This window comes from Ranitomeya imitator, chromosome 7, assembly GCF_032444005.1.
Source record: "Ranitomeya imitator isolate aRanImi1 chromosome 7, aRanImi1.pri, whole genome shotgun sequence".
Classification (NCBI taxonomy): Eukaryota; Metazoa; Chordata; class Amphibia; order Anura; family Dendrobatidae; genus Ranitomeya; species Ranitomeya imitator.
In genome coordinates, this window is record NC_091288.1 from 216,346,247 (window position 1) to 216,370,447 (window position 24,201).

General features: G+C 44.3%; 1 protein-coding gene across 1 annotated transcript in view; it reads right to left on the minus strand.

The window, feature by feature from the left end:
* LOC138645506 (uncharacterized) overlaps positions 1–23,118 on the minus strand; it is a 57,176-nt gene extending 34,058 nt beyond the window's left edge. Inside the window, exons 1-6 of the mRNA XM_069734896.1 lie at positions 22,993–23,118; positions 19,838–20,167; positions 18,035–18,334; positions 2,923–3,024; positions 2,447–2,794; positions 562–873 (exon numbers count right to left, since the gene is read on the minus strand). Of these exons, the coding sequence (XP_069590997.1) occupies positions 562–873; positions 2,447–2,794; positions 2,923–3,024; positions 18,035–18,334; positions 19,838–20,167; positions 22,993–23,041 (1,441 nt within the window). The 5' untranslated portion in view covers positions 23,042–23,118. The remainder of the gene's footprint in view (positions 1–561; positions 874–2,446; positions 2,795–2,922; positions 3,025–18,034; positions 18,335–19,837; positions 20,168–22,992) is intronic.
* Positions 23,119–24,201: the final 1,083 nt, after the last annotated feature.

Consider the following 24,201-nt stretch of genomic DNA (forward strand, 5'->3'; position numbering starts at 1 on the left):
ACCTGAGTCTCTGATATACAGCTCCAGGATTCTTATATAACCCCCATATATCTCTCCTCTCACCTAATTCTCTGATATACAGCTTTAGGATTCTTATATAACCCTCATATATCTCTCCTCTCACCTGAGTCTCTGATAGACGGCTCCAGGATTCTTATATAACCCCCATATATCTCTCCTCTCACCTGAGTCTCTGATATACAGCTCCAGGATTCTTATATAACCCCATATATCTCTCCTCTCACCTAAGTCTCTGATATACAGCTCCAGGATTCTTATATAACCCCCATATATCTCTCCTCTCACCTGAGTCTCTGATATACAGCTCCAGGATTCTTATATAACCCCCATATATCTCTCTTCTCACCTGAGTCTCTGATATACCGCTCCAGGATTCTTATATAACCCCCATATATCTCTCCTCTCGCCTGAGTCTCACCTGAGTCTCTGATAGACGGCTCCGGGATTCTTATATAACCCCCATATATCTCTCCTCTCACCTGAGTCTCTGATATTCAGCTCCAAGACTCTTATATAACCCCCATATATCTCTCCTCTCACCTGAGTCTCTGATATTCAGCTCCCGGGATTCTGATTTCTCCATAGAGTCATGTTCCCAGGTCACTCGCACTCTGAATCCTGGATCCTCGTGTTGATCCTCAGGAATAACGATTTCACTGGAGATGCTGTAGGTTCTGTCAATATTCTCTGATAAGTAGTCAGTGGATAATATGACTTTTTGTGCTCTTCCTTCTCCACACGTCCAGACAATTTTGATGCTTTTAGGATAACATTTCTCCAAGTTGAGTAAATACTTCATCTCTCTGCAGTCAGACAGACTTCTTATTATTGGCTGTGACATCTTGGGCTTTACTGAAATGTGAAACAATAAGCAGATATGATAAGAGTTATAGTAATTATTGGATGCGGAATGTATTACAGACGCAGCTATTGGAGAACATTCAGACATTTATAAAGTCTTCTGTGCAGTACAGTTGATTTTATATCAAACTTATTACATCACGTGTTTTTCTTGTCCCTGTCTTTGATGCGGGCTCAGGAATTGATCCTGCATTGTTCACAGCAGATAATGGCGATGTAATACCTTCATCATCTGCCTCTAACAGCCATAGGTGGAGCCAAGTACATCTTGCTGCCCCTTCTATCGTGAAACGCCAATATCTGACAGCGATATTTACCGAAGTGCCGATGGGTTGCTATCACAGCCTGGGACCTACTGAAGTCCCCCATGGCTGTCATTATAGTACGATGTTAAAGTATAGCCTGTGCTTACTAAACACCAGCATTGTCTGTATTTTATCTTTCAACCTTTAATAAAGAGTTTTTTTTGTTATGTTCTATTTACGTATTTTTACATACGGGCAACACGGTGGCGCAGTGGTTAGCACTGCAGCCTTGCAGCGCTGGAGTCCTGGGTTCTAATCCCACCCAGGACAACATCTGCAAAGAGTTTGTATGTTCTCTCCGTGTTTGCGTGGGTTTCCTCCGGGCACTCCGATTTCCTCCCACATTCCAAAGACATACTGATAGGGATTCTAGATTGTGAGCCCCAACGGGGACAGTGATGATAATGTGTGCAAACTGTAAAGCGCTGCGGAATATGTTAGCGCTATATAAAAATAAAAAATAAAGATTATTATTATTAAACACTGCAAAACTGTAAAAATTAAAAAAAAGGTTTCAAAATATGAAAAAACATTTTTTTTAATCATCTCCCATTTCCCCTATTAAAAATAGAATAAAAAAAGCATACACATATTTGTTATCACTGTGAGCATAAACGTCCAGTATATCAAAAGATAAATTAACCCAATGAATGTTGTGAAGGAAAAAAAGAATTGAAACAGAATCAGAATTGCAGTTTTTTTTCGGTCACCTCAAAAAAGTCTAAAATGTGGCATCTTCCTTAAAATGGTATCAATAAATTGTTAACTTGCAATAAAACAAGCCTGCACACAGCTCCATTGCCCAAAAAATGAAAATGTTATGGATGTTGGAAAATGGCAACACAAGAAAAAGTGTTTTGTTTTTTACTAGTTTTCATTTTTTTCACCATTTAAATAAAAGTAACTACAACAAAAAAACTTAGCAAAATTGGTATTGCTGATATTGTACTGACCTAAGGAATCATAGTCCCAGGAGGTCATTTTTAGAGCACAGTGAACACTGCAAAAATAAAACCCAAAAAACAGTTGTGTAATTGCGGTTGTTTTTTACAATTTGCATTTGGAGTTTATTTTCTCATTTTTCAGTAAATGGAATGTTAAGATGAAAGGCGCCATCAAAAGTCAACTCCTTCCACAAAAAAAAGCCTTCATACAGCAATGTGGAGCGAAAAATTTAAAAAAAAAGTTAGGTCTCTTGGCAGAAAAAAGAGAAGCACCAATAATGCATAATGTAATATAATATAAAGGTCACATCTCACCATAAATCATGTCACGGGAAAACGTCCTCTCGCCCTTGCGTTTACCAGAGACCCCTCTACAGATGAAGGTCACGCCTTTATGTCTCTCCATATGGGGTATGAAGCTCAGTGATGATGAATACTGACGTCCCACCACTTGTGATTTGATCACATAGGATGTATCCAGTAAACTCTCCTCTTCTGAATGTTCTCTCATCTGAGACGTCTGGATCTCCTGCTCCTGTCCAGCTCTAATCAGCCAGGTCACACACAGATCCTCGGGGGCGTCATCCACTGTGCAGCACAGGACGGCCTCCTCTCCATCAATCAGCTTAGGAGGTCCCACAATGTCACATATTATGAGTGTTGCTGTTAGAACAGGATAAAATTATGAAACTTTACTTTTACAGCGAAATAACAAATTATCAGTACGGATTTATATTTTATATGGCTTGGACATGGACTTTTCTGAACGTTCTCCTAATGTCACTAATTACCTTTTCTCCATTTTAGTCTCCACCACAGAACACCAGTGATGATAATTATCAGTATAACCACAGGAACAAAACAGACAGCCATGATCCAGGCCGAGCTTCTGTCTGCAGAAATGAAAGAAGAAACAGAAACTGTAGCGAGAAAGATTCTGCAGAGTCACCATCACCTGATCCTGACTTGTGGCCGCTCTCATCTCTTTACAGATCTGTCTTTTTAGGTTTAAGAGGAGAAATGGATGACACCTAACAAGGAATTTATACTGTAGACACCATTTTAGCTGAGGATCTTTCTGACCTGGTGATTTTACAAGTCAGATTAATTACAGAAATATCTGCCCCTATAGACACTACTAAAGTAAGGAAACCTGCCTTGTAAATAATGAAGGGGACTCGTTAGAGAACAGTGGAACCTCAATACAGCTGACTGGCGTGAGTGCAGGGAGTCAGACAATCAAATGTAAAAAGCCAAGTGACCCCATGATAATAATAATAATAATAATAATAATAATAATACACCAGATGGAAGTCTTCTTGGAGCGGTTCCTGTAGAGATTTATGATGGACTCTACAAGAGGAATTCTGCTCTCGGTCCTCTTCAGTGGGTGTGATGGTCATGGTGCTGTTCACACTGTAGGTTCTGTTCGGGTTTCTCCAGGGATCACCAATAAAAATGTTATCCTCAAGTTGTTTTCCATCTCTGATCCATTTAATATCAATGTCGGGAGGGAAAAATCCAGTGGCGGAGCAGCGAAGGACACTCTTTGCATTCAGTACAACCTTCTTATCTGTGATTGTCACCTGTGGAGGAGCTGATAACAAGTGATCACAGTCACCATCAGTGATGTGACCTATGTGTGACTTCGTGATTAAAGAGAACAACTCCCTGCTCTGCCGCAGTGGCTGCAGGGAAAATAAAACTTCATTTTCACCCTGCAGCCGCTGCTCCAGTAAGCTGACGGAACTTGATTTAAAGGTTATTTACCTGAAGATTACCCTTATATCTGAGGGTAAAAATGTTTTCTGGAGGTGACAAGTTCTTTTCAAGACAGTGCAGGATCAGTAATGAGTATCGAGTAAACTAAGTCATGTGACAAGCTATCAGGGTCATCAAATATTTATAACTGGCAAGTCTGAGCAAACTGCAGGGAGTTTAAATAGGGTGTGGCCTTGCTAAATTCTCACAGCAGGAAGCTCAAGCACCTGCTGCTTACCTCCACTACCAAAATATACACAGATTCCTTAGCTGGATGGCACCACAAGTTTCAGCCACACCTATTCTTGGCTTGATCTCGCTTGTATCCAGCACTGCCTGGTGGACGAGGCAGGGATTGTGTGGGCAGGTTCAAGCACAGATGTAACACCTTGGTTCTCAAAGAGGATCCTGCTAAATATACAGCATTCAAAAGAGCCTGTATGGCAGAACTCTAAGGGTAAAAGAGAGCAATTGGTTGTTGGAATAATCAAAGTTACACCTTTGGTACTTTAACTCCTTAGTGACCAAGACAATTTTGACTTTAATGACCAGGCCAAATTTTTTTTTAAATCTGACTAGTGTCACTTTATGTGGTAATAACTCAGGAGAGTTTCAACGGATCCCACTTATTCTAAGATTGTTTTTTTGTGATATATTGTACTTCATGATAGTATTCAAATTTGTTCTATTAACATGTGTTTATTTGTGAATATATTGGAAATTTGCCAAAAATTTCGCAATTTTCAAACTTTTAATTCTTATGCCCTTAGACCAGAGAGTTATGTCACACAAAACCATTAATAAATAACATTATCCATGTGTCTATTTTACCTCATTTTACCTTATGTCTAATTTTTAAGCACATTTTTTGTTAGGAAGCTAGAAGGTTAAAAGTTGACCAGCTATTTCTCATTTTTTGAACAAAATTTACAAAACCAAATTTTCAGGGACCACCTCATATTTGAAGTTACTTTGGGGGTCCTATGTGACAGAAAATACCCAAAAGTGACACCATTCTAAAAACTGCACCCCTCAAAACTACATTCAAGAAGTTTATTAACCCTTCAGGCGCGTCACTGGAATTAAAGCAACGTGGAAGGAAAAAATTAATATTTTAATTTTTTTTTTTTTTTTCACAAAAATTTTAATTTGACCCAAAATGTTTTATTTTCACAAGGGTAGCAGGAGATAATGGACCATAAAATTTGTTGTATAATTTCTCCGGAGTACGACGATACCCCATATGTGGGGAAAACACGGGTATTACATACCTGGTAATGTGTTTTTTCATGAGACATGACGGCACCACGAGAGAGGGGATCCGCCCATCAAGGACAGGAAACCTTCAAGATAAAAGGGGCGGCTCCTCTCTCCACATCAGTTGTTTTACAGAGTACGAGAGGAACTCCGCTGGTTAGTGTACACATAAATAATACATCCTATACGGTTCTATTCACCGATACCCAAGGGAGTGTATAATAAAAAATAATGCTAATAATGCACCCAACTAATGACGTGATCAAAAGGGTGGGAATATAAGGGTGCCGTCATGTCTCATGAAAAAACACATTACCAGGTATGTAATACCCGTGTTTTTCCATCATACATGACGGCACCACGAGAGAGTTACAGAGATTTGAATTCTCTTTAGGGAGGGATCACTGCTTGTAACACTCTTCTCCCAAATGTGAGATCAGAGGTAGCAGATAGGTCTAGTCTATAATGTTTAAAAAATGTAGACGGAGAGGACCAAGTGGCCGCCTTACAGATCTGGTCGATGGTAGCATCTGCTCTCTCCGCCCACGACGTCGCCATGGCCCTCGTGGAGTGGGCTTTCAGACCCTGTGGAACAACCCTGCCTGCACTACTATATGCTAGAATAATGGCCTCTCTCACCCATCTAGCTATAGTCTGTTTTGAGGCTTTAAGGCCCTTCCTTGACCCCTGGAACGAAACAAATAAAGCCCTCTGCTTCCTCCAGGATTTTGTACTCTCTAGATACTGTAGGATACATCTCCTAACGTCTAGGCAATGGAGTCTCTCCTCTTTTTTGTTACTAGGGTTGGGACAAAAAGAGGGTAGGGTTATATCCTGAGCTCTATGGAATCTCGATACCACTTTGGGGAGATACGCCGGATCTAATTTTAATACAACCCTATCGTCCATGATTTGTGTGTAAGGAGGGTCAGCTGACAACGCGTGTAAATCCCCTACCCTACGGGCCGATGTAAGTGCCACTAACAAGGCTGTTTTTAATGTTAGTATTTTATCTGAAGCTGTATTTAACGGCTCAAAGGGGCTTTCCGTCAGGGCTGTTAACACTAAATTCAGATCCCATGGTGGAGGAGTAGGAGATGGGACAGAGTCAGCTCTACTACAGGCTCGGATAAACCTCACCACCCACCTATTACTTGCCAGGTCACAGTTGAATAGGGCTGCTAAGGCTGAAATGTGTACTTTGAGGGTACTAACAGCTAACCCCAGATCTAAGCCCTTCTGCAGGAACTCCAGTATTGCCACTATCGGGACCTCCCCTTCCCGTATTGGCCCTGAGCTGGACAGGAATTTCTTCCATATCCTCCCATAGATCTTGGTCGTTACTGGTTTTCTGCTGCTGAGCAAGGTGGATATTAACCCAGCTGAGAACCCTTCTTTCTCTAGTAACGACCGCTCAAATGCCAGGCTGTCAAATGAAGCCCGGAGTTCTGCGGGTGGTTGAAGGGACCCTGAGTTAGAAGGTCATGGTCTTCCGGGAGAACCCACGGGTCCGTCACTGACATCACTCTCAGCCAGTAGAACCACGGTCTTTTCGGCCAGAAGGGCGCTATCACGATCACTCTGGCCTTGTCTTCCCTGATCTTCCTCAGAACCACTGGGATTAGACATATCGGTGGGAAGGCATACAGGAGTCCAGATGTCCATTTTATGCTGAAGGCGTCTACTGCCAACGGCCTGTCTGTAGGGTTCAGGGAGCAGAATTTTTGGACTTTCTTGTTGACTTTTGAGGCAAAGAGGTCCACCCTGGGTTTTCCCCACATGTGCACTATCCGTTGAAAAACGGACTTTTTTAGGGACCATTCCCCTTGCCTCAAGTGGTTCCTGCTTAGAAAGTCTGCCTTTATGTTGTCCACACCTCGGATATGCAGGGCCGATAATGACAGAAAGTGCCTTTCGGCTAGAGACATGAGTCTTGTGGTTATGTGCATCAGTGCCCGAGAGCGGGTGCCTCCCTGGTGGTTCACGTATGCGACCGCTGTTCGGTTGTCCGATAGGACTCTCACATGATGCCCTGCCAAGTGTGGAAGTAATCTCTCTAGCGCCCTTTCTATTGCTAGGAGCTCCCACTCGTTTGAGGATAGATCTTTCTCCTCTTGAGCCCAGGGGTCTTGGACCCATAGTGTCTCTGAGTGAGCTCCCCATCCCCATGGACTGGCGTCCGTTGTGATTACCATGGAGGCTGTGAATGTCCAGGGAACTCCTCTGGGGGATGACTCTATCTGTAACCACCATCTGAGAGATTGGAGCACAGAGAGTGGGAGAGTGAGCTTCTGCTCTAACTGTCCCTGAAGTTCTCGGTCGTTCTGCAGCACACACCATTGCAGTTCTCTTGCATGGAACTGGGCCCATTTTACTGCCGGTATGCAGGAGGTTAGGGACCCTAACACCGACATGGCCCTTCTCAAGGTCATTTCCGGCTTCTTTAATGTGGCCATAATCATCTGTTTGATTTTTTCCTCTTTTTCTTCTGGGAGGCGGCACTCCTGTGTCACGGAGTCCACCGTTATCCCCAGGAAATTCTGGACCATTGCCGGCTCTAACTTGGACTTCTTGATATTTAGTTGCCATCCCAGTGTCTGAAGAGTGTCCATCACTATCCTGACCTGCTCCTGACAGTGAGAAAAGTTTTTCCCCACTATCAGGAAGTCGTCCAAGTAGGGAATTATTAGAGTGTCTTTTTCCCTGAGATGTGCTGTGACCTCTGCAATCAGCTTCGTAAATACGCGTGGGGCGGTTGCTATCCCAAAGGGCAGAGCCCTGTACTGGAAGTGACGCAGCTGGGACCCCATCTGAACTGCCACTCTGAGGAACTGACGATCTTGCTGTCTGATTGGGACGTGATAATAAGCGTCCTTGAGGTCGAGGACGGACATGTAGCACTGGGGATAGAGAAGTTTCACCGCAGATTTTATGGTCTCCATCTTGAACGATGGTATTACAAGAAATTTGTTGAGGCCTTTTAGATTTATAATTGTCCTCCAAGAGTTGTCCGTTTTTTTTATGAGAAAAAGAGGGGAATAAAATCCTTCCCTCCTTTCGTCTATAGGAACTTCTTCCAAAACGTGCTTGTCTAGGAGTGATGTTACTTCCCCCTCCAGACTGTCTTGCTTCTCTTGGGAGGACTGTACTGGGGTCTGCATATACCTTCTTGGAGGCCAGTGGTGAAATTTTAGCTTTAGGCCTGATCCTACGATCTGCCGGATCCATATGCTGGAGGAGATCCTCTCCCAGGCTGGAAGGAAGTGAGAGAGCCTCCCTCCCACCTGAGAAGGACCGTCACTGGGAGGGTTTTTTGGTGTCTCTGGGGGACTTGCCGAAGTAGAAGCCCTTTCCTCCCCTGGGTCGCTTGTCCAGGTTGCTCCTGTCCCGGTCTCTGTATTGCTGCCTTCGGAACTTTTGGCCTCTCCGAAAGGTGCGACGAAAGGGCTGAAACGGCTGTCTTGGGAAGTTCTTCTTTTTATCACCGGCCTTCTCCAGTACCTCATCTAATGCCGGTCCGAACAGGAAGTTTCCCTCACAAGGCAAAGAACAAAGCTTCATTTTGGCCTGAGTGTCCCCTGGCCAGCATTTGAGCCATACGGCACGGCGTCCAGTGTTAGCTAATGCTGCTGATTTTGCTGCCAGCCTAGCAGAGTCTGCTGATGCTTCAGCCAGAAACATAGCCGCTGCCCTCATAGTTGGAAGTGACTCTAGAATAGCTTCCCTGGGAGCTTTTTGCTCCACCTGTTCCTCCAGGTTGTCTATCCAGATCTTAAGGGATCTGGCGACACAAGTGGCCGCGATAGCTGGCCTTAGTGCTCCCGCTGAGGCTTCCCAAGCTGTCTTCAGGGAACTGTCCACCTTCCTGTCCAGAGGTTCTTTTAAAGAACCTAGGTCCTCGAACGGCAGGGAGGACTTCCTGGCCACTTTTGAGACCGCCACATCGATTTTTGGGGCTCTGTCCCAAGATGAGGATGCTTCCTCTTCAAAGGGATACCTTCTTTTAAGGGAGGTAGTTATCTGGGACCTCTTTTCCGGCCTTTGCCATTCCCTTTTGATTAGTTCTTGAATTTGATCATTAACAGGGAATGATCTCCGTTTCTTCTTTTGTAGGCCACTGAACATGAGTTCCTGGGCTGTCTTTTTGGCCTTCTCCTCTACCAGCCCCATGGTAGAGCGAACAGCTTTAATAAGTTTATCTGTAGCCTCTGCCGGAAAGGTGTCTTCCTCCTCAGAGCTACTATCAGAACAGCGGGCCGTGTCAGAATCCTGCTCTGACCCCGAGGAATCCCTTTGGGATGCTATAGAGGGGCTGGATCTGTCCCTAGATCTGGCATCTGTGTCAGGTGTCTGTAATGCTCTTACGGATTTGGAGACTTCGGACTGGATCAGAGATCTTAAGCTGTCCGTAAAGGAGGGTGTTTCCTCCGCCACAGTCTGGTTAATACAGTCCTGACACAGTTTTTTACCCCAAGATGATATTACGGGCTTTTTACATAAGGGACATTCTCTATTTTTAGTCTTCGTTTTATATTTTTTGGTGACCTCCTATACTCCACCCCGCAATGTATGTAAGAAAAGAGGGGAGAGACGGAGATAAGAGAAGAGAAAAGAACAGGCATTAGCGTACTGGACTTTCTCGTAGTTCACTCACCACTCGGACGTTTTCAAAGTACGGGTACCGGATCCGGAGGTTGGCTGGTCTTCTCCGTGTCTCCCAATGAGACTAGGGACCCCTCCTTGGTATGCCGTATACTGTCCGAGCGGCTTCTGCTGCTGCCATGGCGGGTCTGGCTCTTTTCGCTTGAGCGAGACCGCCTCTCCTGCACCTCCTGCTGTGGCATCAAATGCTCTGGCGAGAAACTCTCCATTATACGCACCCGCACGCAACAAGAGTAGTCACCTTTAACCTGCCTGGTTTAGTGACACAGGGCAGCGCAGCTGGCTTGTTTAAATAGATTCACTCTTTTTTTTTTTTTTTTAATGAATCACCTGGTTGATCCTGCTACCATTGGTCGCTTCATTAATCATGAATGATTACCTGGCTGATCGTGCCTGCACCACTTCCGGTGCACGTGAAGCAATCAACTACCTGGTTGATCCTGCGCCTGTCAGCTGTCAGCGCGACCCTGCGCTATATGCATATGTCCAAGCGCGCACCTGGCAACCACATCCGGTGCGCGCTTTAATATCCACCATTTACCTGGTTGATCCTGCCTCTGTCAGAGCAGCGCGCGCGCACCCGGACCTTACTTCCGGTGCGCGCTTTCATATCCCCCATTACCTGGTTGATCCTGCCTCTGTCAGAGCAGCGCGCGCGCACCCGGCCTCACTACCGATGCGCGCCGCTGTATTATGCTCCAGGCGCGCACCGGTCACCACTTCCGGTGCGCGCCGCCTTTTTGGGTCCCCCCGGCGCCCTGCTCCTGCACGAGGGTTCCCGCTGCCGCCGGCTTCAGCGCCTGTGCGCGCTTTACCTCCAGGCGCACACCCGGCTCTGCTTGCGGTGCGCGCCAAAGAATCTGTCCCCCCCCTGCTGCGCACATACCTCCCCGGATACCTGGTGTCAGCTGGAGGGAGGCTTCCGGGAGTATCCACGCCACAACGTCAGGCAGCCTCTTCACTCACAAGACTCTGCTTCAAACCTCTGCCTCAGGTACCGTCAAGGAGGAGGGGGAAGGGGGGAGACCTGCACTCGACAGGGAGGGCCACCAAACCTCCGAGGAGCTTACCTCGCCCGGGCACCGATGTGCCTCACGGGCTGCATGGCCACCTTTGGTCAACAGGGGGGGCACCATAAAGTAACCCCCGTGGACAGGCAGGATTTCCGCTCGACAGGGGGGGGAACGCGCCTGCGGCCCCCGTGGAGTATCTTCACCCGGGCATTCGCCTCGCGGGCTGTGGCCATGCTTCGCTCAGGGGGGGCATGATATACATTGACCCCCGAGGCGACTACGGGTACCTGGTGACGGGTGCAGCAGACAGCGCCTGCCCAAATCCACCCGACCCAGATCCCGGCATCCTCTTCAATCTTCATCAGATGTCTTCCATCTTGAGGGTTCCCCGTCAAGGACAGGAAACCAACTGATGTGGAGAGAGGAGCCGCCCCTTTTATCTTGAAGGTTTCCTGTCCTTGATGGGCGGATCCCCTCTCTCGTGGTGCCGTCATGTATGATGGAAAAAACTATTATTTGGGCGCACAACAGAGCTCTGAAGGGAAGGAGCTTTTTGATCGCAAAAATGGCTGGAATTGAGAGCTGGTGCCGTGTCGTGTTTGGAGAGCTCATGATATGCTTAAAATGTGGAAACCCCCCCCCCCACAAGTGACCCCATTTTAGAAACTAAAACCCTGAAGGAATGTATCTAGATGTGTGGTGAGCAGCGTGAACCTCCAAGTGCTTTACAGAAGTTTATAACGTAGAGTCGTGAAAATAAAAAAATCTTAATTTTTCCCACAAAAATGTAAATTTAGCTTCAATGTTTTTATTTTCACAAGGTATAACACGAGAAAATGGACCCCAAAATTTGTTTGGGCGCATGGCAGGGCTCGGAAGGGAAGAATCACTGTTTGACTTTTGAACGCAAAAATGGCTGGAATCGAGAGTAGACACAATGTCGCATTTGGGGAGCCCCTGATATGCCTAAAAGTGGAAACCCCCCACAAATGACCTCATTTTGGAAACTACACCCCTTAAGAATTTTAGCCAGGGGTATAGTGACCATTTTGAACCCTCATGCACTACACAGAATTTGATAACATTAGGTCGTCATATAGAAAATTTTCATTTTTTTGACAAAACGTTTGTTTTAGCCACAAATTTGTAATTTTCACAATGAATAATACGTAAAAACAAGACCCCATAATTTGTTATACAATCGCTGCCGAACGCGATGATACCTCTCATATGTGGTCAAAAACTTCTGTTTGAGCACATGGCAGGGCTAGGAAAGGAAAGACTGTAAATGTCATGTGGCATTTGGAGAGCCCCTGACATGCAAAAACAGCAGAACCCCCCCCCACCCTCCCCCCCAAGTGATGCATTTTTGGAAACTAGACCCCTTAAGGAATTCATCTAGGGGTATACAGAGCATTTTAAATTGATTCACAAAACTTTTTAACATTTAGATGTGAGAACAACTTTTTTTTCCCACTAAAATAGTGTTTTAGCACCAAATTTATATTTTACACTTGGGGTAATGGGAGAAACTGGACACCACAATTTTGTAAGCAATTTCTCCCAAACATGGCAGTACCTCATATGTGGTTAAACACTACTGGGGATCAAATGCGAAGGAGCGCTACTTGGCTTTTAGAACGCAGATTCTGTTTGATTAGATTGTGGGCTCCATTAGCTGAGCCCCTGAGGTGCCAGAACAGCTGAAACCTCTCCCAGGTGACCCCATAATGGAAACCTCACTGCCTATAGAATTCATCTATAGGTGTAGTGAGTATTTTGAACCCATAGGTGCCTCATAGAATTTTATAACATTGAGTCGTGGTAATATGACATTTTAGTAGTAAAAATGTAATTTTTGCATTTGTTATAAATTTGTCAAGTACACAAAAGGTTAATAGGTGACAGGGCAGTGCAGAAGGAGGTCAGGAGCATATAGCAAGACCAGTGCAGAAGGAGGTCAGGTACATACAGCAGGACCAGTGCAGAAGGAAGTCAGGAACATATAGCAGGACCAGTGCAGAAGGAGGTCAGGAACATATAGCAGGACCAGTGCAGAAGGAGGTCAGGTACATTAGTACTGAGGTCAGTATTTAGACCTAATACTATCTAATAGACCTGACAGAATAACAAATCTGCAGGTGGTCGGGCATCTAGGAAATAGCGACCACAATATTGTACAGTTTCACCTGTCTTTCACTAGGGGGATTTGTCAGGGAGTCACAAAAACACTGAACTTTAGGAAGGCAAAGTTTGACCAGCTTAGAGATGCCCTTAATCTGGTAGACTGGGACAATATCCTCAGAAATAAGAATACAGATAATAAATGGGAAATGTTTAAGAACATCCTAAATAGGCAGTGTAAGCGGTTTATACCTTGTGGGAATAAAAGGACTAGAAATAGGAAAAACCCAATGTGGCTAAACAAAGAAGTAAGACAGGCAATTAACAGTAAAAAGAAAGCATTTGCACTACTAAAGCAGGATGGCACCATTGAAGCTCTAAAAAACTATAGGGAGAAAAATACTTTATCTAAAAAACTAATTAAAGCTGCCAAAAAGGAAACAGAGAAGCACATTGCTAAGGAGAGTAAAACTAATCCCAAACTGTTCTTCAACTATATCAATAGTAAAAGAATAAAAACTGAAAATGTAGGCCCCTTAAAAAATAGTGAGGAAAGAATGGTTGTAGATGACGAGGAAAAAGCTAACATATTAAACACCTTCTTCTCCACGGTATTCACGGTGGAAAATGAAATGCTAGGTGAAATCCCAAGAAACAATGAAAACCCTATATTAAGGGTCACCAATCTAACCCAAGAAGAGGTGCGAAACCGGCTAAATAAGATTAAAATAGATAAATCTCCGGGTCCAGATGGCATACACCCACGAGTACTAAGAGAACTAAGTAATGTAATAGATAAACCATTATTTCTTATTTTTAGGGACTCTATAGCGACAGGGTCTGTTCCGCAGGATTGGCGCATAGCAAATGTGGTGCCAATATTCAAAAAGGGCTCTAAAAGTGAACCTGGAAATTATAGGCCAGTAAGTCTAACCTCTATTGTTGGTAAAATATTTGAAGGGTTTCTGAGGGATGTTATTCTGGATTATCTCAATGAGAATAACTGTTTAACTCCATATCAGCATGGGTTTATGAGAAATCGCTCCTGTCAAACCAATCTAATCAGTTTTTATGAAGAGGTAAGCTATAGGCTGGACCACGGTGAGTCATTGGACGTGGTATATCTCGATTTTTCCAAAGCGTTTGATACCGTGCCGCACAAGAGGTTGGTACACAAAATGAGAATGCTTGATCTGGGGGAAAATGTGTGTAAATGGGTTAGTAACTGGCTTAGTGATAGAAAGCAGAGGGTGGTTATAAATGGTATAGTCTCTAACTGGGTCGCTGTGACCAGTGGGGTACCGCAGGGGTCGGTATTGGGACCTGTTCTCTTCAACATATTCATTAATGATCTGGTAGAAGGTTTACACAGTAAAATATCGATATTTGCAGATGATACAAAACTATGTAAAGCAGTTAATACAAGAGAAGATAGTATTCTGCTACAGATGGATCTGGATAAGTTGGAAACTTGGGCTGAAAGGTGGCAGATGAGGTTTAACAATGATAAATGTAAGGTTATACACATGGGAAGAAGGAATCAATGTCACCATTACACACTGAATGGGAAACCACTGGGTAAATCTGACAGTGAGAAGGACTTGGGGATCCTAGTTAATGATAAACTTACCTGGAGCAGCCAGTGCCAGGCAGCAGCTGCCAAGGCAAACAGGATCATGGGATGCATTAAAAGAGGTCTGGATACACATGATGAGAGCATTATACTGCCTCTGTACAAATCCCTAGTTAGACCGCACATGGAGTACTGTGTCCAGTTTTGGGCACCGGTGCTCAGGAAGGATATAATGGAACTAGAGAGAGTACAAAGGAGGGCAACAAAATTAATAAAGGGGATGGGAGAACTACAATACCCAGATAGATTAGCGAAATTAGGATTATTTAGTCTAGAAAAAAGACGACTGAGGGGCGATCTAATAACCATGTATAAGTATATAAGGGGACAATACAAATATCTCGCTGAGGATCTGTTTATACCAAGGAAGGTGACGGGCACAAGGGGGCATTCTTTTGCGTCTGGAGGAGAGAAGGTTTTTCCACCAACATAGAAGAGGATTCTTTACTGTTAGGGCAGTGAGAATCTGGAATTGCTTGCCTGAGGAGGTGGTGATGGCGAACTCAGTCGGGGGGTTCAAGAGAGGCCTGGATGTCTTCCTGGAGCAGAACAATATTGTATCATACAATTAGGTTCTGTAGAAGGACGTAGATCTGGGGATTTATTATGATGGAATATAGGCTGAACTGGATGGACAAATGTCTTTTTTCGGCCTTACTAACTATGTTACTATGTTACTATGTTACATACAGCAGGACCAGTGCAGAAGGAGGTCAGGAACATATAGCAGGACCAGTGCAGAAGGAGGTCAGGTACATACAGCAGGACCAGTGCAGAAAGAGGTCAGGAACATATAGCAGGACCAGTGCAGAAGGAGGTCAGGTACATACAGCAGGACCAGTGCAGAAGGAGGAGGTCAGGAACATATAGCAGGACCAGTGCAGAAGGAGGTCAGGAACATATAGCAGGACCAGTGGAGAAGGAGGTCAGGTACATACAGCAGGACCAGTGGAGAAGGAGGTCAGGTACATACAGCAGGACCAGTGCAGAAGGAGGTCAGGTACATACAGCAGGACCAGTGCAGAAGGAGGTCAGGAACATATAGCAGGACCAGTGCAGAAGGAGGTCAGGTACATACAGCAGGACCAGTGCAGAAGGTCAGGAAAATATAGCAGGACCAGTGCAGAAGGAGGTCAGGTACATACAGCAGGACCAGTGCAGAAGGTCAGGAAAATATAGCAGGACCAGTGCAGAAGGAGGTCATGTACATACAGCAGGACCAGTGCAGAAGGTCAGGAAAATATAGCAGGACCAGTGCAGAAGGAGGTCAGGTACATACAGCAGGACCAGTGCAGAAGGAGGTCAGGTACATACAGCAGGACCAGTGCAGAAGGAGGTTAGGAACATATAGCAGGACCAGTGCAGAAGGAGGTCAGGTACATACAGCAGGACCAGTGCAGAAGGTCAGGAAAATATAGCAGGACCAGTGCAGAAGGAGGTCAGGTACATACAGCAGGACCAGTGCAGAAGGAGGTCAGGTACATACAGCAGGACCAGTGCAGAAGGAGGTCAGGAAAATATAGCAGGACCAGTGCAGAAGGAGGTCAGGTACATACAGCAGGACAAGTGCAGAAAGAGGTCAGGGACATATAGCAGGACCAGTGCAGAAGGAGGTCAGGTACATACAGCAGGACCAGTGCAGAAGGAGGTCAGGAACATATAGCATGACCAGTGCAGAAGGAGGTCAGGTACATATAGCATGACCAGTGCAGAAGGAGGTCAGGTACATAGTATAGCAGGACCAGTGCAGAACGAGGTTAGGTACATATAGCAGGACCTGTTGTGAATTCTGTGGCAGAGCTCCCTCCTGTGGTCACAAGTGGTACTTCGGCTGATTCTCTCTGGGAGCTTCCGTTTGTGGAGGAAACTGGTACTGCTGCTTCTGAGTTTCCTCCCTCAGGTGATCTGGTGAGGTCGTTAGGTGCTTCTCTACTTAACCACACCTAATGCTTTGATTCATGCTTCCTGTCAATGTTCCAGTGTTGGACTTGTGTTTCTCTGGATCATTCCTGTGGCCTGCTGCTCTGCATAGCTAAGTGCTTCTTTGCTATTTGTTGCTATTTTTTCTGTCCAGCTTGTCCATTTTGTTTTGCTGGAAGCTCTGGGACGCAAAGGGTGTACCTCCGTGCCGTTAGTTCAGTACGGAGGGTCTTTTTGCCCCTTTGCGTGGTTTTCTTTAGGGTTTTGTGTAGACCGCAAAGTTATCTTTCCTATCCTCGTTCTGTCTAGAATATCGGGCCTCACTTTGCTGAATCTATTTCATCCCTACGTTTGTCTTTTCATCTTACTCACAGTCATTATATGTGGGGGGCTGCCTTTTCCTTTGGGGTATTTCTCTGAGGCAAGGTAGGCTTATTTTTTCTATATTCAGGCTAGTTAGTTTCTCAGGCTGTGCCGAGTTGCATAGGGAGCGTTAGGCGCAATCCACGGCTGCCTCTAGTTGTGTTTGGAGAGGATCAGGGATTGCGGTCTGCAGAGTTCCCACGTCTCAGAGCTCGTTCTATTATTTTGGGTTATTGTCAGATCACTGTATGTGCTCTGACCTCCATGTCCATTGTGATACTGAATTGCCTATCATAACAAGGACCAGTACAGAAGGAGATAATATACATAGCAGGACCAGTGCAGAAGGAGGTCAGGTACATATAGCAGGACCAGTGCAGAAGGAGGTCAGGTACATACAGCAGGACCAGTGCAGAAGGAGGTTAGGTACATATAGCAGGACCAGTACAGAAGGAGATAATATACATAGCAGGACCAGTGCAGAAGGAGGTCAGGTACATATAGCAGGACCAGTGCAGAAGGAAGTTGGGTATATACAGCAGGACCAGTGCAGAAGGAGGTCAGGTACATATAGCAGGACCGCTAGGGAAGGAGATCAGGTACATATAGCAGGACCAGTGGAGGAGGTCAGGTACATATAGCAGGACCAGTGCAGAAGGAGGTCAGGTATATATAGCAGGACCGGTGCAGAAGAGGTCAGAGAGAGATAGCAGGGCAAGTGCAGAAAATCAGGGAGTATTACTATTGAAAAAAGTGTTCAAAGCCAAACAGCAGAGCCAGGGAATAGTCAAATACAGGCAAGATAACCTTCTTTCACAATAGACATATTTGACGCAATATCTGAGGTAGGGCTCTCTTAGACGTCCGTGATCATCGGTTCAATCTTGTGTCACAATAAGAGGACTTGCCATGTGTCTTCAGACCTCAAGCATGACAGCCTCATTGAAATATATGAAGCCTTCACCCTCGCAGTTGGGAGACGCATGTCCAGTCCGTCCATCATGATCCAAGATCAAACTGATGATCTTTGACATCTGTAACAGTCTGTAGAAATCCATAAATCCACAAACCGTAATTCAGAGAAAAGAAAAACAGAACCTAATAATGAAATGAGTGGTCAATTGATAACCGGTGTGGCAGCAGTATAAGAGATATTAGTAATAAGTTTACCTTCATACACCAGACGGAAGTCTTTCTGGAGAGGAAAATGCAGGAAGTCATGATAGACTCTACATGAGAAGATCCGCTCTAGGTCCTCCTCAGTGGGTGTGATGGTTACGGCGCTTTTCACACTGTATGTTCTGTCCGAGTTTCTCTGAGGATCCTCAGTAGAAATGTTGTTTAATTCCTCCCCATCTTTGAACCATTTAATATCGATGTCCACCGGGTAGAATCCAGTGACGGAGCAGCGCAGGACACTCTCTTCATTCACTACAGCCATTTTATTTGTGATTGTCACCTGTGGAGGAGCTAAAAGCTTATGTGTGAAACATCATTGACAAAATGAAAAAAAAAAAAGTCAACGGTAGACCCCCAAGCTGTAGGATTTCATGTGTAACCTGAATATAAGAACCTTTGTAGTCTTGGCACAACAGGAAGGAGAGGGCTGGAACCCATTATGGTTTTGGGGGGGGATACAACATAAATGTCTATCGTCAGAATAACTTTTTATGGGCTAACATTTCTGAAAATAGAAGTGAACAATGTAAAAGAACACAGGCAAAGGTTTGTGATATCATTGGCTTCTGTGCTGATTTAAATGGTTATTGCAAATGGAATACCGAGATCTCAGGTTTCTGAACATACAAGATTAATAGAATTAATCATATTGTGACACTACAACTTATTTTTAAATCTGCACTGTTTTTTCTGCTATCAAATCCCATTTCCCCAAAGATGACCCCAAAGGCTCTCTACTATTATTTCCACTGGACCCGACCTCCAGTAGTTCAGATGTTGTTAGAAGAAAGTGCAGATGCACCTAATGACCCTGTCTACTAAAATATCTGACGGTGGAGTTCTAAGACAGCTCAGCTATGCTATAGATCCTACTGGTACCAGCTGCATTTGCACCTAATAACCCTGTGTAATAAAACAACTGACAGTGGGGTTCTAGCACAGCTCAGCTATGCTGAAGATCCTGGCTGCTTATGAGCCTAATGACCCTGTGTAATAAAACATCTGATGATGGGGATTTAGCACAGCTCAGCTATGCTATGCCAAAGTTCCCACTGATACAAGCTGCATTTGCACCTAATGACCTTGTGTTATTCATAAAAACAGATGCACCTTTTTGTAATAAAATATACACTTTCTCACAGCTTCCTCAATGCACTGATAGCTGTGTTATAGGATAGCTCAGGTATTCTACGTAAAGCTCCTGCACATGTTGAGATCAATCTACCTGTATCAGGAAGCTCATTGAACAGCAGAGGGAGGGCCCTGCAGCAATTAGGAGAAGCAGGGTGCTGCCGGGAGATGTGGTTTGAGGAAATAAGAACAGCTCTGTGAAGCTGGATGCACAGAGGGACAGGAAGAGGTGAAAAAAATTCACATAGGTACAAGAACAAAACTTTTATGTTGGGATTCTACTGTCTATTAATAGAAAGTCTCTAATAGAATTGATCAGAAATGAAGGACACGGTGCTGAGATTTTCATTTATGTCCATAGGCGATCTGTAAGAGTCTCGCCACTTAGACATTACTGATCAAAACTTTTAAAATGTAACTTATTATGTCAACATTATATACATGTGGTTTTTCCTGAAGAAGTAACTTTGCACTTCGAAACGCGTTGAAATAAACCACCTTATTACACTGGGATATACATCTTAATCCTGTCGACAGAGCGAAAATTATCCACTAACTCCTCTTTAGCTTCTGATTATGTCAACATTGAAAGAAACCTCTGCACATTAGTGTGAACACCGGTGGTTGTTGTTGCTCATTTACGGTAATGAAAATAATACCCACCTCCGATGTCCAACCTGACCTCCTTCTCCTTCTTCTCTGAGCCGTAGATCACAGAACACTTGTACATCCCACCATCAGGTATTTGTATATTAGAAATATTCAGATTAGCAATTCCCATTACTAATACTCCTGTGCTCAGGGAATATCTAGGAGATGTTGTCCTCACAGTTTTATCATAGCTCAGGACTTCCTTATCTCGAAAATACCAGAATATTGTGAGATGATTGAGATCTACAGGAGGATTGTCCACCGTGAATGGGCAAGGAACCCGAGTATCAGATCCCAGCCTGGCAGCGTGAACAGGTGGTCCGGTCAGCTCTAGTGACGACACTGTGGACAGTAACAGATTTATCATTATATGCCATTCAGCACGGGGGTCCTAAGCTGGAATCCAAATGAGGCAACATCTATTGGGCATGAATTGTTTTCTTTTTTCTACCGTATACCAAAAACATACTTAGCTTTTATTTAGTGCTAATTTTTACGGCCTTTATTAAGTCACTCAATCCTTGGGGGTGTGCCCTTAGACTGCTTTGCATAAGCATCCTGTGAGCACCACCTCCTTGGCAATGATGATAACAATTTGCACTAAATAAAAAGGCACATAATTCAGAAACGAGTAGGATTTAAAAGAAGCAAAAACCAGAATGATCAGGGGAGCAGTGAAACAAATTTCAGAGAAGAATGGGTCATCTTTAATTGTGTATTGAATTGGTGCACACATACAATATCGGTATTTAAATAATAATCTTTATTTTTAATAATAATCTTTATTTTTATATAGCGCTAACATATTCCGCAGCGCTTTACATTTTGCACATATTTAAACACTCTTCAGGTCAATGTAACACACCTGAAAAATATTAAACTACAAATCTGAAGATGAAAAAAAGGCTTTGGAGGAGTGCGTTAACTTCTAACAAATTGGGGAGAACCCCAGATAAACCCTCACTTCAAAGCCTAAAATTTAACTTTATTAAATAACAATATAAAAAATGTATTAAAGGGTATAAAAATAGGACACAGACATTTAGCGCACTAGTCCCCTCAACATCTTTCACCGCATTTGCGGCGTCATCAGTGAGGGTTTATCTGGGGTTCTCCCCAATTTGTTAGTACTCCTAAAAAATGACTAATCTACTATATAATTGTCTAAGGGTCACTACCGTCTGTCTGTCTTTCGGTCTGTCTTTCTGTCACAGATATTCATTGGTCGCGGCCTCTGTCTGTCATGGAAATCCAAGTCACTGATTGGTCGTGGCAAAACGCCCACGACCAATCAGCGACGGGCACAGTCTGGCGGCAATATGGCCGCTCCTTCCTCCCCGCAGTCAGTGCCCGCTCCATACTCCCCTCCAGTCAGCGCTCACACAGGGTTAGGCTACGTTCACATTTGCGTTGTTCGGCGCAGCGTCGTCGACGCATGCGTCATGCGCCCCTATCTTTAACATTGTTGTACTGCGTTTTACGACACATGTGTCATATAGACGCACAAGACAGGGCACAGAGGACGCTACTTGTAGCGTTTTCCCTGCGCCAAAATTCCTGATCTGTAGGATCTTATGACAACGCACGTGTCGCAAAACGATGCGTTGTGTACATGCGTTGTTGGTTGCGTCGCGTCGCCGACGCTGCGCCCAACAACACAAATGTGAACGTAGCCTTAATGGCAGTGTTAACGGACCGCGTTATGCCGTGGTGTAACGCACTCCATTAACGCAGCTATTAACCCTGTGTGACCAACTTTTTACTATTGATGCTGCGTATGCAGCATCAATAGTAAAAAGATCTAATGTTACATATAATAATAAAAAAAAAAAGGTTATTCTCACCCTCCGACGTGCGCCCTCTCCTCAGCAGTGCAAGCGGCAGGTTCCGGTGGCAAGGGTGCTATGCGAGAAGGACCTAACATGATGTCACGGTCATGTGACCGCGACGTCATCACAGGTCCTGCGCTCATCCAATCCTGGGACCGGAAGCTGCCGCGTGCACAAGCGCCAGGACTACAATGGGCCCTCGGAACATGAGTATATGTTTATTTTTTATTTTAAGTATTTTTTAACCTGTTACATACGTGGCTGGGCAATATACTACGTGACTGGGCAATATACTACATGGCTCTGTGATGTATACTACGTCGCTGGGCAATATACTACGTGGGCTGTGCAATATACTATGTGGCTGGGCAATATACTCCGTGACTGGGCAATATACTACGTGGCTGGGCAATATACTCCGTGACTGGGCAATATACTACGTGACTGGGCAATATACTACGTGACTGGGCAATATACTACGTGACTGGGCAATGTACTACGTGACTGGGCAATATACTACGTGGACATGCATATTCTAGAATACCCGATGCGTTAGACTCGGGCCACCATCTAGTTATATGTAAGTGGCTTTCTGATCAGTAGACGAATAGCCCTGGTGCACTAGTGGGAAGATACAGTAACACTCCATGGTGTCTTTAGAGGATCTAGAAGGCTAGAAAGGTCCTTACATCTGACCAACATGGAGGTGGGGGCGCAGTTCCAAATTTTGCACCGCGGCCCATGGGACACTAGTTACACCACTGCACAGAGAAAAGCGTATACCAAAAAGTCCCGTGTCCCAATCTGGATTATTTTATCACAGAGTAAAGTAACATACATGGCCCTATGGCATTGTTACTGATAAAGGAGCTAGTACTCCACATTTATAGAGTTGTATGGGGGCTGTCAGTCATACAGATAAGAAAAAGTCGGTGTTTTTTCCAATCTGCAGGGAACGCGTTTTGATGGTTTCCAGTAAAATCCTCCGGTTTAGCATAGAGAAGACTTTAATGTTTGCGTTCCTCGAGATCTCTGGAGGTAAAATGTTAATATGTCATTATTTGTAATGAGTCCTGTCCCTTGTTGAGGACAGAGGACACCGATTTCCTTTGGGTGGAAACAAAAACTTCTCTAAACATTCAATAATGATATACTGGACAGTAGGAAAGACGACTATAGAAGATGGCAGAGGGCAGATGGTAGGACACATGGCTGTCATCCCCACCGGTCTGTGAAGCAGCCCCTCAATCTACCAAACTGTGACAACAAGGACCTTCTAGAAGTGCAGATTCTCCAGACTCCATATTCAGTGCCGTCCCCTATACAATCATTACTGACCTGAGCGACGTAGAACCAAGAAGAAGAATAACGTTCTCACAGCCTCCATTTTATGAAGATTTAGTCTTATGATCGGGTTTTTCCCCCTTTCCCGTTGATCACTCCTCTACTTTCACTTTCTGTATTAATCAGGACTTAACTATTTCCTTACATGTTCATGTTGCAGATCTCTTATCCTAGATTAGCTCGACCTACTCAACATTCGCCTCTATATTTAGGTGCAGAGTGTATATATATGTGTGCATACATACATACATACATACATACATAATGTGGTGTCAGGGTGACGCTCTTGGGATATGTTTCTCCAATGCTTTCTGTCCCGTGTACTCATAGGGCAGATGACATTAATGAGGCAAAACTAAACACTGCTGAGCGTGACTCCATCTGCCTCATTAAAGTGAATGCCCCATCCGGGGATCTGCAGGAATCTCATATTTCCACCCGATTCACTGACGTGTGGTCAACCACAATGTGAACACTCCCCTAGGCAGATGATGTTCTTTGTTATGTTCCTGTCTTATGCAGGATTTCCATGACTGAACTGGGAGATGTACTGGGAAGTCTCCTTACCCTGTACTGGTTTCTCATTCTGTGACGTCTGCATGAACAGCACCAAAAAACAGAGAAATTCTGAATCATAGGGCGATAATATGGCCCAGAAAAATATATGTATGCACCAGCAAAAAGTTTACTTACAAAATCAGGCTAACTATGAAATAGATGAACAGATGTGTGTGGTGAAAAACCTGCTTACAATATAAGGACAATATGAGCGATAACCATATCACACCAAAATATAAGCATAAAAGGTGAAGCAGGTTCTAAATCACAATGATAACAGGTAAAACTGCTCACTATGAAATATGACAGTAAATAATCACTGGGCAATGTATAATGTCATAGGGCGATGATATGGCCCAGAAACATATATATGCACCAGCAAACAGTTTATTTACATAAACAGGTAGACTATGACATACATAAACAGATGTGCACCGATATATATGCATACAGGGTAAGACAGGTTCTAAACCATAATGATGACAGGTGAAGCTGCTCACTACGGAATATAACAGTATAAAATCACTGGGTAGATCATATGGCGGTTCCACCAGACAATTAAATCATGTAGTGAGACCTCAATCGTAGGGAGCCACAGACCTCTGGAGTGAGACACATAGAAAACCTGCTAACAAGTAAGAGTAT